The 16,607-nt window shown below is 42.6% G+C and overlaps 1 protein-coding gene and 1 non-coding gene across 2 annotated transcripts; one reads left to right on the top strand and one right to left on the bottom strand.

Moving 5' to 3' along the window:
* The first annotated feature begins 11,949 nt into the window (after window positions 1-11,949).
* Window positions 11,950-15,705, top strand: LOC133708733 (uncharacterized). The gene is made up of 5 exons (XM_062134240.1): window positions 11,950-13,995; window positions 14,141-14,291; window positions 14,379-14,526; window positions 14,615-14,857; window positions 15,149-15,705. Exons 1-5 carry the CDS (start codon window positions 12,333-12,335, stop codon window positions 15,425-15,427), a joined length of 2,484 nt encoding a protein of 827 aa, XP_061990224.1. The 5' UTR covers window positions 11,950-12,332; the 3' UTR covers window positions 15,428-15,705.
* A 54-nt stretch (window positions 15,706-15,759) lies between these two features.
* TRNAL-CAA (transfer RNA leucine (anticodon CAA)) lies at window positions 15,760-15,843 on the bottom strand. The gene has a single exon. It is a non-coding gene; the product is annotated as a tRNA-Leu (tRNA).
* Window positions 15,844-16,607: the final 764 nt, after the last annotated feature.

The raw sequence follows: 16,607 nt of genomic DNA, 5'->3' as shown, positions 1-16,607 counted from the left end.
GGCGGATCTGATGTCAGTGGGCCAGTGGTAGTGGGCTTTGACTCCTTCTAGGCCGTTGACCTTTGGGCTTTGACTTCGTCTGGGCTTCTCCTTCCTTTTTTTTCTTTTCTTCTTCTGCCGGTTCAAGGGTACAAATGCTTAGGTGGCCGGTTCACATCTTTTTAGGCCGGTTCCGGGGAAAATTTTTCCGGTTCCCGGACTCTTAGATTGAGGCGCTACTGCTGGAAAAATTTTGTAGTAATTGGAGGTCTGGAAGGTGGTGAACCGGTGGAGTATTTGCTGCGGGTGGTTTGGAGCTTCCGGTGGCCGGTTCGGTAGGTTTTCAGCCGGTTCTTGAGGTGGTGCCGCCGGTTCTGGACTCCTGGGATGGTGGGCTTCAAGATGTGCGGCAGGGGCCGAAAGGGTTTCAAGGTTTTGTATTCGGATTTAGGGTTTTGGTTATTAGGTTTTAGAATTAGGGCGTCATGCTAACGTGTTTAAAGAAAACTGAAATTGGGAGAGACCAGGAAGAGGACAAGGTCATGCTTTGTGTCGGTGTCAAGGAGGCTCTGGGCTAGAGCTCCCGGAGAACGTCAGCGACCGGTGCTCGTCACCGCAATCATATCCGGGCATCCCTCCTCCCCTCTCTCTCTCTCTCTCTCTCACCTCGATCTCTCTCTCTCTCTCTCTCTCTCTTATAGTCATCGTCAGATTCAATCGGAAGCATTCAATTTTGGTTTTAGGTTCTGACGGTTTCAATTGGTTCAATTATGTTTTGGCTTGCGGTTGTTGAGTGAGTGAGTGTTACTAAGCTTCGTAGATTGAATGCTTGTGGTTTATGATCGAGATGATTTTTACCGTAGTGGTGTGCTTAGCCTCATGCAATTCAATTGTAGCTGCATGTTAGATGGTGATGATGAATCAATGATGATCATGATGGTCGTGTCTGTGTGAAAATGTTTATTAAGAAAAAGAAATGGGGTCGCCGGTTGCTTAGACCTCATTGTTGAAGGTGGGGTCGCCGAAGGAGGAGAAACCGGTCGAATTCAGGCCTCGTCTCTTCTATTTTTTTTTTCTTTTTTTTTTGGGTAAAATGGGGGCAGAAGGCCTATAAGGAAAGAAAAAAGGAAAAAAAAAAGATTCATTGGGAGCAATAAAGGTCTTTTCGGGGGCAATAAATGTTTTGAATTGATGTAATATCCTCATTTTTTTTCCTTAATCAAAGTTTTATTTGTCTAATTTTAGGGAGATTAGTTCCCATTTCGGCGACCGAAAGGTCTATTGGGGGGCAATAAAGGTTTATTGGCAGAGACAATAAATCTCTCCGGCCCCATATGAGATCTCCGACAACCTCTTTGAGGACTTCCGTCGAGGTTTCATAAACTTTTATTGCCCCCAATAAAGGTCTATTGAGGGGCAATAAAAGTTTTTGGGGGGTAATAAAGGTCTATTTATTTGGGGGCAATAAACCTTTTCGGCGACCTTTGAGATCTCCGACAACCTCTTTGGGGACCTCTGGCGAGGTTTTCAGAGAAGTCCGGTGGGCAGCTGCCGATGACTGGAATCCGGTTGCCGATGACCAGAGTTTGCGGCCGATGACGGGACTTCGACGAAGTCTCCTATGGCTTCTCTCTCTTCCACTCTCTCTCTTTCTCTCTCTATGTAACAAAGGGGTGAGGGTAAAATAGTCTAAAAAAAAAACTTAATTGGGTATTAGGGAAGACCTTATTAGAGTCTTTATGGATAAGGGGGAATTAAAAAAACTTAGTGGGGTAAGTGGCATAAATGACCCTAGAATTAGGGTAAATTGACAAAAATCCTGTAAAATATAGGATGTACAATAACATAGTATACGACAATAACTTTTATCTCTCAATTCGATTGACTGGATAGTTAACTCTAACAAGAAATCTCAAGCAAATTGTGGCTCGTTGTGGATTATGTTAAACCACCAGAAACCATACTTGCAAAAACTACGGGAATTCTGAAAGACGTACTGTAACAATTCGTTCATGAATTAATGATGACCATGCTTCATGATACATCACACAACTGACCAAACATCAAACAAAAAAGAAAAGAAAACTCTAATCCTCATTGATTCTTGAATGAGTTGGTACAATGCGTCTTTTCATTGTAAGAAACTAGCTTTTAATGAAGTTTTATTACTTTGAGAGTTTTCTCATCTTGTGTTAATAACTCAGCATTGGGAATCAACGAGAGAACAACTAAGAGTAACAGGGGCGTCTATGTCTCATTGATTCATGAAGGAATGGCATAGATGAGAAAATTCTATAAATGTTATTAATTTGTTAAAAGCTAGTTGTTATAATGAATAGAATAATTTTTATACATCCAGTACCATTTGATCTAGTGGTATTAGAGTAACTCCAACAGCTTCCCTATAATTTTTGTATAGGAAAAATAACAACTTTGGTCACTCAACTTTTCTTTATTCGACACGTTAGTCATTTAACTTTGAAAAATATCAATTTAGTCACTCAAGTTCGACACCAGCTATCACTTTGGTATTACCGTTAACTCCACCGTTAAAATTTTATAAATATTATACATTTTGAAGATATTTTCGTCATATCATAGAAATATTTTTATAAACATAAATAAATATTAAAAGAATTATTATTTTCATACATAATTAACCTACATCTCTTAGAAACCAAGAAGAAAAAAAGACACTACATCTCCCAGACCTTGCATTAGTGCATTACTGATCGCAGATGCAATTATAACCCATAATTGTGTTCACAAAATTGCACACCAGAGGAGTTCATAAAACATATAAGGAGAGCTTTATCTTGTAATGATTTTAATTTTAATTTTTTCAGATTTATCTTTTAATGATTTGACCAAAACGTCCTCAATTTTAACGGTTTGTGAAGAAACATTTAACGGCAGTGACTAAAATGTTAAACAATATTAAAGTTGAGTGATCAAAGTAATATTTTTTAAAAGTCAATGACCAAAGTGTCAAACAGATCAAAATTGAATGACTAAAATGATATTTTTTTCCTTTTGTATAATAGGGAGGCAAAAGTCAAAGCTTTAGCATATTTTTCTTTTCCAAGTCCAACAGATTCCCTATTTTACAGCAATTTCTAAAATCTCCATATTCTTCCTTAAATTTTTAGAGATTGCTGTAAATATAGAGAATTTGGTTTTTTCTTTCCTCACTTTCCCTAAAATATAAATAGTTATAGGGAATCTGTTGGAGCAAAAGAGACTTATTTTTCCCTAAAGTAGATAAAAATCAAAATATGGGGAAGCAGTTAGAGTTGCTCTTAGTCTCTATTTTTTGAGTGGGAGGTCGTGAGTTCTACTCAAAATAGAGTAGTTGTTGTATATGAATTTTTTATTTGATAAAAAAAAAAAAAAAAAATTTATAGTCTTCAAACACTAAAAACAATGAAAGAAAATAAATACTATAATTACCTAGAAACATAAAGGATAGTGAGGCAATAATTATGGACACATGACTGATCAATGTCCCCAATTGATAGAGAATGATCACCATTTTCCGAAGATTTGGCTCTCAAGTGTGCCTAGTGAGGTCTCCTCGACCTTGAAGTTCGACTTGTTAAATTTTGGACTAAATACTGTTTAGTCCTTGAGCTTTTGACCATAAAACACTTCAGTCTCTGACCTTTTAATTTCACACGTTTAGTCTCTGTACTTCAAAATTTCAGACTAATAGGTCCTTACCGTCTAAAAGTCACGGCGAAATGTCTATTATGCCCTCAGTTTTTTTTTTTTTTAATAAATTTATTCCTTTCTCTTTATTTATTTATTTATTCTTTTTTCTTTTTTTTATTCTTTTTTTTCTTTTTCTTTCTTTTTATCTATTCTCCTCCACCCCCTACGACCTCCTCTGCGGCCTCCCCTACACCACCCTCCCCCATGGCCACCAGCATCAGCAATTCAACCCCTGTCCGCTTCTGCAGGAGACTTCACCAGTGCGACCTAAACCCGACACGGCGGCGGCGCGCAGCAGCAAGGATGAGTGGGCCTGCTTCAGTCGATTCCCAGCGGGGGTCTGGAGGCCGTGACCGGATCGGGGGGGGGGGGGGGGGGGGCGGAAGCTGCGGCGGGCTTGGGTTGGAGGACTAGGAGACCATACTGTCCGAAACGATGTCACCTGCCATCTTCAATCTGAGCATTTTCATGCACTTGAGCCAAACCCAGAAATTTTTTACTCACCCTCCTCACAGCCGCCTCCAAATCCATGCCCCAATCCCCACCGCCATCACCAACGCCACTGCTCCGCCACCCAAAACCCAGCTCCCCAAAAACAAGATCAAATCTTGTCCCTCATCACTGCCGCCTCCAAATCCATGCCAGAGCAACTCTTGGCATGACTTATCTCTTCTTCTCTATCTCTCCTCCTGAAACATAGAGCATTACCCAAATAAACCAACTCGACTCACCAAATCGAGAGATGAGTTTGATTATTTGAGGCTTTGAGTCACCCGATTCCACCAAATCGACTCGACCCACCAAATCGACTCACCCCAATTCAGCCTTATCCCTGAAATGAATTGGGCTTTCGCTGCTTTGGCTTAATTTTGAGGGAAATTTGGAGATTGGGGATTAAGATTTCTTAGCCGTTTTGGGTTGGAAGATGGAGAAGGGAAGCTGCTTTTCCCTTTTCTGAGAACCAGGAAGAGAGAGAGAGAGATCTGAAGAAGGAGGAATCGAATACATGAAGAAACAAACAGAAAGAAAGAAAGGGAAAAAAAAAATTCCTTTTCCAAAAAAAATAATAATAATTAATTAATTAAAAAAAAAGAACTGAGGGCATAATAGACATTTCGCCGCGACTTTTAGATGGCAAGGACCTATTGGTCTGAAATTTTGAAGTACAGGGACTAAACGTATGAAATTAGAAGGTCGGGACTGTTAATGTCTAAAAGTTCAGCAGTAGCTAAACCTTTCCTAACGCTGGTCCAATGGGCGGACCGATACTTGTGATGTTCTCAAAGATTCCGCTACCTGTCAAGTAAAATACAGAGGGCATCAGAGGGAGACCGCGTCGGGCGGTCTTCTCTTCTCCGATGCCTAAGTTAGTCAATGTATTTATGTTGACAAAGTAACAGTAGGTAAGTATTGAATGCGTAATTAATGAGGAGAGAAGAGAGAACCTTTTATAGGTGAAGAATGAGCTGATCTTCTTCATGTTTTCGATGTGGGACTGATATGCTTCAGTCCCCAGCTTCTGGAGCTTCTAATGTTATTTTGGCGCGGCGCGTGGCAGCGCGTCAGTGGTGATCTGGGGGTAAGCCGGGGCTCAGGCGGTAGCCTGCTTGGCTGTGTACCCGTAGGTCATTCCTTTGGCGGGTGTTGGTACCGCTGGCGGTAGCATGAGCGTGGCTCATTATAGCTAATTATGCTTGCAAATGCCTATGTAAGTACAAGTCTCCTGTCAAGGAGGGCAATCTTGGTTGGGGAGTTGCCTAGCGGTTCGAAGCGTTGCTTCCGCCAGTCTTGCCAAAGCATAATTAGCATCAGTGCATTGTCAACCATGGACTTACTGAACAAACGCTTTGTACCCTTTCGGGTGGGCCCCTGCTAGGCCCCCCAGGGAGTCCCCCACTCCCCGGCTGAGATAGGCCTCCGTTTGGCCGGTGTATTGTTTATTGCGGAGAGCTGCGCTGAGCAGAGGGTGTTAAGTAGCGAACCCAATCTTTGATACCCAAGTGGCGGCGGTCAACATGCCGGATCAGGGCCGTCGAAGACTATGTTGACGCGTCCCCGAACCTGTCCGGGAGGACTATGTTTTGACTGCAACGCCGCGTTGCGGTCGTTGTCAAAGTGAGGCGTTGCCTCGGGAATCGCCTTTGGCGGAAGTCCCTTCGCTGATGATAAGTGACCTGCAATGTTGCGAGGATCCGCCGTTGGCGGTAGCCTGGTGAATGGCGTTACGGACAGCGGTGACGGTCTTACCTCCAAGGTGTCGAGGGAGAAGTCTTGCTAGCGGAGTTGTGCTTAGCGGAGACTATCTCGCTTGGAAGATGAAAAGGGAGAAGTTACGCTAGCGGAGTTGCACTTAGCGGAGACTATTTCGCTTGCCAGATGGGAATGGAGAAGTTCCGCTAGCGGAGTTGCGCTTAGCGGAGAGTATCTCGCTTGCAAGATGGAAAAGGAGAAGTTTCACTAGCGGAGACTATCTCGCTTACAAGATGGGAAGGGAGAAGTTCCGCTAACGGAGACTATCTCGCTTGCAAGATGGAAAGGGAGAAGTTCCGCTAGCGGAGTTGCGCTTAGTGGAGACTCCGTCGATTGGTAGTCTTCCTCTTCCATGGTTACTTCAGGTAGACGCTTCTTGTGACTGCCCGACACGTGGTCGTCACCGATTGGGTTAGCGTGCGTGATAACGTCTCTTCAGCACGCCTGTCACCTCGCCATTAATGAGAGTAATTATTGATTTTGTAACCGAGGCGTTGCCTCGATTCCGGAGAGTAAGTGCGTTTGTGGGACATGTGTACGGTTGTGGTACGATGTCGTTTTTTAGCGGACGGCCTAGATTAGTTTGATGTTGACATAAAAGAGAGGGAAACCTGGTGTTTTGGCACTTTGTACTTTGAACTAGTGTTGTTGTCTTCAAGCTTTGTTTTTGCGTTCCAAGAAGAAGAATGCTACGATTCCGTGAAGTTATCGACCTCTGAAGCACGAAGATCTTCTGCAGTGAAGACATGCGCTTTCGATCACAGCAAAGCTTTCATCTTTGAGGTTGGTATCTTGAATCCCATCCCTGTTTTATTGTATTCTTGTGTTTGCTTTTTGTCAGTTTCTGGGTTTTTTATTTTGGGGTACTCTGTTCTTCCCCGGTGTGCTCTGAGGGTGTAAAGCGAGTTTTGGGGATGGGTTTTGGTGTTTGACAGAGAGTTGGGATTTAGGGATTTGCTAGATGGTCAAATCTGGGTTGAGTGTATGGGGGCGTTTTGTTCTTGTTTTGGTATTTTCTGGGCAGCTGTTCTTGATGTTCTTGGATGCAACTGACATAGGGATAGTTTAGATCTTGTGTGAACTGAGTGGTTTGGGTTTTAGGGTTTGTGATGGCTAGCGTCGTAGAGATCTCGAGCAGTGAGAATTCCAGGTCTGACGTGTCGCTCAATGTTAATGTTAATGTCTAAAAGTTCAGCGGTAGCTAAACCTCAGAATCATATTCGCCATTCTCTTGGCTTACGGTATGCGCCTCAACCTAGAAAAATGCTTCTTTGGCATCACCGCCAGCAAATTTCTAGGTTACATAGTCAGTGAATGGGGCATAGAGGCCAACCCTGACAAGGTACAGGCCATCATCAACATGAAGGCTCCAGAGTGGAAGAAGCACGTTCAGAGCCTCCAGGGCAAACTAACCGCCCTTTCTAGGTTTATCTCCAGACTCACTGACAGATGTCTCCCATTTTTCAAATTCCTAAAAACAACCCACAAGAAGGTCATAAACTGGAACCCAGAATGTGAGGCGGCGTTCCAGAGCCTAAAAGAGTACTTGGTAGCAGTCCCACTCCTTTCCATTCCTGTGCAGGGGGAGACACTATATATATACCTAGCGGTATCACAGTTAGCGGTAAGCTTCGCCATTGTCCGGCAGGACAGCCAGGATGCGCTCCCCGTATTCTACGCTGGCAGAGGCATGAAAGGGGCTGAAACAAGATATCCCCCCTGGAGCAGCTCGCTCTTGCACTCATCGTCGCAGCTAGACGCCTCCGCCAGTGCTTTCAGGCCCACACAATTCATGTCTTAACAAACCAACCGCTGAGGCAGGTAATGCAGAACCCTGAACACTCTGGGTGCCTCAGCAAGTGGGCCATCGAGCTCAGCGAGTTCGACATCGACTACAAAACAAGAACCGCCATAAAGGGCCAGGCGGTGGCGGACTTCATTGCTGAGCTCACCGAGCGACAGGTTGAACCAACATAGGGGCAGAGTCCAGCACGGAAATGATAACCGCTGAAGAACCAGCCCCCCAGCAATCGGACTGGAACCTACACGTGGACGGCTCCGCTTGTGCCAAGGCTAGCGGCGCCGGAGTCATCTTGACAGGGCCAGGGGGACTGAACGTGGAATACGCGTTAAAGTTCAATTTCAAAGCCTCAAACAATATGGCGGAGTATGAAGCGCTCATTGCCGGCTTACTCCTAGCCATCGATTCAGGAGCTGATAGTGTCAACATATTCAGCGACTCCCAGCTTGTCGTTAACCAGGTCAATGACAGTTTCCAGGGCAAGGACCAATAGTTAGCGGCATACTTGGGGTACGTCAAAACGCTCATCAAAAAGTTCAAATTTCACACCATCACACAGATCCCCAGGGAAAAGAACGCCAAGGCTGATTCACTGGCAAGACTAGCAACCGCCCAGCCACACCAAAGTCCAGCGGACACAAGGGTGGAGTGTCTTGACATGCCAAGCATCACAAAAACCCTAGCGGAGATCTTCAACATTGAGGTCAACCCTAGTTGGATGGACGAAATCATCGAATACAAGCGCACTGGGACACTGCCAAAGGACAAAGTCCAAGCACGACAGCTCAAGTGGAGAGCAACCCGCTACAACATCCAGAATGGCAAGCTTTACCGCCAGGGCTTCACTCACCCCAACCTCCGGTGTCTAACCCCAGTGGAGGGAAAGGTCGTCTTGGAAATGATACACGGCGGGGAATGTGGAAACAACTCGGGCGCTAGATCCTTGGCCAATCGCACAATGCGACAAGGCTACTTTTGGCCCACGCTCGGTGACGACGCCAGGAGGGTATTAAGATCTTGCCACAAATGTCAACAATATGCTGATCTCCCACATGCTCCGGCAGAACCACTATCGATCATCATTGGTCCATGGATTCACTCCACGTGGGGCCTGGACTTGATGGGAAAGTTCCAAACCGCCAAAGGCCAATACATCATTGTTGCCATCGACTACAATAGTAAGTGGATAGAGGCGGAGCCACTAACGGCAATAACTACCGCCAAGGTAACACACTTCCTCTGGAAGAACATCTACTGCCGCTATGGGGTCCCCCACACAATCATCACAGACAACGACACATAGTTCAACAATAAGGAACTCATATCTTTCACCGCTAACCTGGACACCAAGATGAGTTTTGCATCTGTCGTTCACCCCCAAACCAACGGCCAAGTCGAAGCAGCAAACAAGATAATCAAGAAGCTGCTAAAAAAGAAACTCGACGACGCCAAGGGTTTATGGGCGGAGAAGCTGTAGGAAGTTCTGTGGGCCATCAGGACTGCCCCAACTTCCGCCACTGGTGAAACACCATTTTGCATGATGTTCTGAACTGAAGCCGTCCTACCTATTGAGGTAACTCAACCTACCGCTAGAGTCGAAGGCTACTGCCCTAAGACCAACGGCGAAGGCATCAACCTCGACAGGGACCTCCTAGAGGAGAAACGACACAAGGCCCATCTGCACAATTTGCAAAACAAACAGCGAGTATCGCGTTTCTACAACGCCAGGGTCAAGGCCCGGAACCTCCAACTGGGGGACTGGGTAATAAAGGAGGTCATTCCACCGCCAACGGCACTCCGCCCAACTTGGGAAGGTCCATACAAAATTGTGGAAGTCGTTAGCCCCGGCACCTTCTGCTTAATGGATAAGGATGACGTCACAACGACCCACCCTTGGAATACCGAGCACCTTCAGTATTACTACAAATAGTCATACCGCTACCCTAGAGTATCTTGGCTTAGCTAAATTTTTGACTCAATATTTAGCTAAGGGAAGCTACCCAACGGGTATAACCCCGCTTTTTGTAAACGCTGACATATCAGCTATCAATTAAATGAGGAATTATTCAAACCATTGTCACCAAGTCCAAGCACAAGAATCAACTGGCAACGCCAACAATATTCGGCGGACTACGTTCGCTACATCGTGCACTTGGAACAATTTTAATCCCTTTAATGTTTCATTGAGCCACAAAACAGCAGTCAAAACTCTAGCGGTTCATAAATATTCAAACAATGCAATCAGCAAACATATCCACACTTGGAAAAATTTCAGAAACAAAATACCAATTGTATATTGGGGGTCGGGACTCCCAGCCCAAAGTTCGTCACAGTACAAAAAGCCCTAGCAGGCACTAACAAAAAAAAAAAAAGAGGGGCATCAGCGGCACTACATAACTATGGAGATCTTCAAGGATTCTGGGGAGCGGCGGCGACTTCCTCGCCCTCCGGTGGCGGCTGTTGCTCGGCCAAACGGTTCGTCTGATCGGACCCACGAGCGGTAGGGCTCGGTGTTATAATGGTACCATCTGCTCGAGTATGGGCGGCCAGAAAGCCAGCACGGGAGACCTCAGACTGAGTAGGAGGGGGGGTCCGCTGAGAGTCGTCCGCCGGACGAACACCGGTCTCTTCGCTACCTGAACGGGCACCCTCAGCCTGAACGAGAACCACACCCTTTGCGGGCGGTGCGTTCTGGCCTGATGGCCCAGTGGGCTGGGACGCCTTCACCCAGTCGATGGCGCCCTTCTGGTTCAGCAGTTCCACGTTGGCAACGGCACCGGCCTTCGCCGCCTCGGTCATCGCTTTTTTGTATTCCGCCGACTGCTTAAACGCCTCCACAGCAACAGTCGCCGCGCGGTCTCCCTCTGACGCCCTCTGTATTTTACTTGACAGGTAGCGGAATCTTTGAGAACATTACAAGTATCGGTCCGCCTATCGGACCAGCATTAGCAAAGGTTTAGCTACCGCTGAACTTTTAGACATTAACTGGGACTGAAGTGTTTTATAGTCAAAAGCTCAAGGACTAAACAATATTTAGTCCATTTAGTTGCCCTAGACGCGTTGTGTTGTAATTTTCTTTTCTATTCAAAAAAAAAAAAGCACTCCCTTTCAAGGATTCAAATTTCGGTTTCGGTTTCGATTTCGATTTCGGTACACTTCAAATTAAGAAAATCTCGGAGAAAGTTTCGATTTCGGTTAAAAATAAAGAAATCACATTAATTACATTTATAAAATGATATTTTTGAATGAAACTTTTACATAGACTAAACTAATCTACAATAAATCTATTTACAATCTAACCTCTCTAAAATTATACATTATAATAGAATTATGATATTTAATATGGACGAGTAATTAACTAGTAATGTAGTAGGTTGTTAAACTAGTGTTTTTATCTATGTGTAATTATAAATGTGTTGTATATTGATAATGTGAATGTGATTTACTTTTTTTTTTTTATGGCTAGAACCAGTGGGTGTGGGAAAGGGGGGAGAGCGGAATGGGAGAGGGGGAATATAAAAGCTACTACGATGTGGTTTGATCTAGCTGGTTGAATTGCTTTCATTTAGTATCATACAATACTGCTCCCAAATACATGAATTTTAGAAATAATTTTGGAATTTCACAAGGGTATTGTATGTGTGTTGATCTCTTCCCACATTCAATCCATATATAGGATATTGTGGAATTACCCAATATGGTGTTTCATTCTATGAAGCAAACGACATTTGAGACAAAGCAAATAGTTGTTATGGTTGGAGCATTCAACTTTGTAGAAGATAAAAAGGTTTTTTGTTGTATTCAACTTGATTGCAAAAAAAAAATAAATAAAAAATAAAAAAATCAAAATTTCATGTTTTCTCTATGAAAGTACGAAGTAAAAAATTCATTGTTGGTGACATTTCAGACTACAAAATTTCAGTATGAATTTATAAATATATTTTGTGTGTGTAAATACTTCAGAAATTAAGAATTTCGTGGAAATGTACGGAAAATTTTGAAAAAATTTGAGAAACTGTTGACCGAAATGATATAACATATGAATTTCATTTCAGTATTTTAAAATTACTGAAATTTCGACTGAAATTTCGGCAGTTCCAGAGAAATTTAAAACCTTGCTCCCGTTGCAAAATGGTTAGGCCTGGAAAATGTTAGGACTTGGGCCGTTAGTTGGGGCGGTCCTAAACTCTAACCAAGACTTCATCGTGAGTTCGTCACCAAGTCTCTTGAAGACATAATTTTCCCATCAAACATTACGTTTACCTATTGCTGTTTCTCGCTCTCTCATTACCTCTTTGAGTTATGAAAACCGAGCTTATCTTGTAAACTTGGGGTTGTGCCTCTGTTTGGAAAAACAAGCGTCGAGTTCATTCTTTTCGAAGGTACGATTCACTTGGCCTAGTGGGTTTCCATTGTTTTGATCAGAAACCAATTGGGTATCTGAGTTCTCAATAATCTATGCTAACTGCACTCTCATTCATGGAGGTCTCTCTGGTTTATTACGGCTATTATATGCTCAAACTTGATTGAATGAACTGACAAAAGCATGTTCGATATTTAGTGTTGCAATTCGAAAATCGAAATTGGTTTAATGGCAAAAGCAGGGAGTACTCTTTTTCTTGAAGATTGGCTGAGAAGTGTGAGTGGCTATGGCAATAGCTTCAGCTCTAGAAACTACTCAGCCTCATCTGCAAGAGCCATAATTCAAGCTTGGGCTGAGCTTAGAGATTCCCTCCAACACCAATCATTTCAATCCCATCATCTTCAATCTCTAAAGACTCTTGTCAATTCACAGACTTCTCTTCATGTTGCTGAGCCCCAAGCAAAGCTTCTGCTTTCAATTCTGTCATCTCCAAACCTTTGTCTTCCTCATGAATCCTATACTCTCTTTCTCAGGCTCCTCTATATATGGGTGAGGAAATCTGCCAGACCCTCTTCGGTTCTCGTTGATTCAGCTGTGGAGGTTCTTTCCAACCTATTTTCTTCAACTCAATATGAGTCGAAGAAGAGTCCAGGACTCTTTTCTGAAGGTGTTCTCCTTTTGGGGTCCTTTTCTTTTGCGCCTTCAGCGTCTGAAAACTCGAAAACCGTCTGCTTAGAGCTGCTCTGTAGGCTGTTGGGAGAGGAGTATCAGGTGCTTGGATCATTTAGTGGACTAATTCCAGAAGTGCTTGCTGGAATTGGGTATGCTTTATCTTCTTCCAAGAGTGTTCATTTTGTTACAATTTTGGATTTTGTGTTGAGTATTTGGGGTAAGGAAAGTGGCCCTCAGGGAACCGTTTCTCATGGGCTGATGGTTCTGCATTTGATGGAATGGGTATTGTCTGGTTTGAGCAATTTTCGTTCTGTAGAGAAAATTAATACTCTTTGTAGGGAGGCTTTAGAGACCTCAAAACCAAACTATGTTCCATTCGCGGTTGTCATGACTGCAGCTGGAGTACTGAGGGCTTTGAATAGATCTGTAGTGAGAGGTCTTGCGCTGGATACTATTTCCAAACTGAGGATGTCTGCAGAAGATCGGATAGAGTCTGTAGCAAGAGAGTTAATTTCAATAATGAGAGGATTTACGAGTTTAAGTTATGATCACACAGATAGTCTTTTGCTGCAGTGTGTTGCAGTTGCATTGGCTCGAAGTGGTGTTGTCTCTTCTCGTGAGCCTTTGTTTATCTGCCTTGCTTCTGCATTGTTGACTCAAATATTTCCCTTGAGACGTTTGTACATGAAGGTATGGGAATCGATGCATAGCAGTTCAGCCGTACTGAGGATCAATGAGGTCAAAGAGCACCTTGAAAGCATGACTTTTAAGGAAGCAGGGGCCATAACTGGTGTTTTCTGCAATCTGTATGTTTCAGTAGATGAAAAAAGCCAATACATAGTGGAGAATCTTATATGGGATTACTGTCAACGTATATACATGGAGCACCGACAGGTCGCTTTGATTCTTCGTGGTAAAGAGGATGAATTACTTGGAGATATGGAGAAAATTGCTGAGTCTGCTTTTCTTATGGTTGTACTTTTTACATCGGCAGTCACAAAGTACAAGCTAAATTCAAAATTTAACCCCGAAACTCAATTGGATATATCAGTTCGAATACTTATTTCATTGTCTTGTGTTGAGTATTTCCGGCGCATTCGTTTACCAGAATACATGGATACTATTCGAGGTACCGTTGTGAGTGTTCAGGAAACTGATTCTGCTTGTGTGTCTTTCGTAAAATCCATTCCAGCTTATGTTGACTTGACACAGGGTCCAGGTATGATTTAGTTGCTAGTTTAGCTTTAGACTTCATGTTAACCTTTTACTTTTTTTTGCAATGAAGTTCTTAAGTTTAGGTTTTCTCAAACTCATCTTTACTATAATATTTTCATTTGATTACTAATTGTAAAGTGGTCTATCAGATTTTTCTTTCCTACGGAAAATGGAATATGTGTGGTCCAGTGATGAGGTTCAAACTGCTCGCATTTTGTTCTACTTAAGAGTCATTCCAACTTGCATTGGACGAGTGCCTAGCTCTGTATTTGGAAAAGTGGTTGCTCCAACTATGTTCTTGTATCCTATACTGAATAACTTAAGCTTTGGGGACCTTTTATATTGCATATATTGAACAATTTGATTCCTTATTACAAATCCAATCAGATATATGGGACATCCTAATGGAAAAGTAGCTAGAGCGTCACATTCTATTTTTTCAGCATTCATATCTTCTGCCAAGGATTCTGATGAAGATGAAAGGGTGTCATTAAAGGAGCAGCTTGTTTTCTACTATATACAGAGATCACTACTGGTATCTAAATCAAATAAGCACTATAATTGTTAAATCGACCTTCTTCAATTAAAGCTACCAGAAAGTAAAAGTTTTTCTTTGAGTGCAGGAATATCCTGAGATCACTCCTTTTGAGGGAATGGCTTCTGGAGTTGCAGCTGTGGTTCGACATCTTCCTGCTGGAAGCCCAGCTATATTTTATTGTATCCATTGTCTGGTTGAAAAAGCTAATAGGTGCAATAAAGACTTTGCTCAGCAGGCTGATATGTGGAAGAACTGGCAAGGAGAATCGGAGCCTTGCAAGAAAATCCTAGATTTGCTTTTACGACTGATTTCTCTTGTTGACATACAGGTAAGCTGAATTTTGTATCTTTTACTACCATATGCTTTGGTTTCCTCTGAAAAATTATTTCTTCATTTTGTTTTTCATGTGATACCTTGGTTTCAATGCCTGGTTTGTTTGCAAAATACTCGGTATAGAATTAATTATTATGACATCCCTAATATTCAAGAGGGAATCATTCATAATCCACCCGGAGCATTTCATGTCTAGATCAGCAAATGTTGATGGAATAAAAGATTGTAGGCCTTCTTCTCTATCAACTTTGGTTTTCAAACTTACTGAACATTAGAACTTGTTCAGGTACTGCCAGACTTGATGAAGTTGTTGGCACAGCTGATCGCCCAACTACCCAAAGATGGCCAGAATATGATTCTAAATGAGTTATATTCACAGGTGGCAGAATCTGATGATGTAACACGCAAACCCAGTTTAGTTTCTTGGCTGCAGTCATTGTCTTACATTTGTTTTCATGAAACGAGTGGAACTGCAGCCTCTAAAAAGTTGGGAACTGAAGAAACCATCACCTCTATGCAGACTCCAGATTCATTAAGTTATACTAGCCTAAATGCTCGACTATGACTATGTGTGCTGCTGGCTACACTGTATTGAAAAAAAAAAATGGAAAAATAGATAATTAATCATGAACACGTGCCTCTACAATGCAATAATTGAAATTACCACTTGCAGCTCTTGTGAAAGTGTGAAACAATATAGAGTATTGAGTTTGTATTTTCTCTCATGATGTTGGAATTTGATTGATGGTACATTTTCATAGGAGGGAGAAGACCACAGTTTCTTTATACGCAAGTAGCTGTTTGGAACTTACTCTATAAAATAGTTGTGCTGTTTTCGTATTTTGCAAGTGTGTTAGAGACTAATTGGTGGTCGAAATAAAAAAGTAAAGAGAAAAATGTCAGAAGTGGGATTTGAACCCACGCCCTCGTTAGAGGACCAGAACTTGAGTCTGCCGCGTTAGACCACTCCGCCATCCTGACTTGATTGGTAATGTAATCTTTACCACTGAAAGAAAAGTATTGTTTTTTTTTTTTTGGAGAATGAGAAAAGAAATTGCTTGAAAAGAGCCGTTTACACCACCGACATTGCAGAAAGGCTTGTTTGAAAAAATAAATCGCTCAAGAGCTTCCCACGTTTTCTCTCTCAGTTCACAGAGATCAAATTAGCCTCACTTCACCACAAGGTTAATTTCTTTTAAGCTTCCCGCTTTCTTTTTCGTTTAATTATTCTCACTGCACTGTAAATAATTGAGTCGGATCTTGATTGTTTTCGATTTCAGATCTGGGAATAGTCTAGGGTTTAATATACTCTCTTCGCTCCATTCACTTCTCAGATGGATTGGAAATGCCAAATTGGTATTCGCGGTGGACTACGGCCAGGTTTCTCATCGTCGACGCCGATAACGTCCGCAAGGAATGCTGCCAGGACCGGTAACGATGCTATTGCTTACCTCAACCTTGTGGTGAGTTTCAGTTTCTTACTGCGTGTTTTTACTGGACTGGTTTTTTACTTTTTGACTGAGCTGAGCGGTCAAGTTTAGTTGATTTGGTTTTTTACTTTCTCAGCTTTTGATTTTTGTTTTTGTTTAATCTAGTTGATGCTCTTATTGATGTATGTTATGTTTAGTGGATTGTATTGATCTTTGAATTGGAAGTCATCTTGTTTCTCATTCTAGTGTATCACATCTAGGGTTCAGTCTGTCGTTTGTGTCCTGCTTTTGATTCTGTGATATAATCTGACTTAG

The sequence above is a fragment of the Rosa rugosa genome, chromosome 5 (assembly GCF_958449725.1).
Source record: "Rosa rugosa chromosome 5, drRosRugo1.1, whole genome shotgun sequence".
NCBI lineage: Eukaryota > Viridiplantae > Streptophyta > Magnoliopsida > Rosales > Rosaceae > Rosa > Rosa rugosa.
Note: the sequence above shows the minus strand (reverse complement) of the source record. Positions and strands in the feature narration are given on the sequence as shown.

What these genes read in the sequence shown, in the direction of transcription:
- LOC133708733 (XM_062134240.1), top strand. Translation starts at nt 12,333, where the DNA reads ATGGCAAAAGCAGGGAGTACTCTTTTTCTTGAAGATTGGCTGAGAAGT. An exon ending in TGACTTGACACAGGGTCCAG is followed by an intron (nt 13,996 to 14,140) that starts GTATGATTTAGT and finishes GTGGTCTATCAG; the next exon opens with ATTTTTCTTTCCTACGGAAA. An exon ending in TTTCTCTTGTTGACATACAG is followed by an intron (nt 14,858 to 15,148) that starts GTAAGCTGAATT and finishes GAACTTGTTCAG; the next exon opens with GTACTGCCAGACTTGATGAA.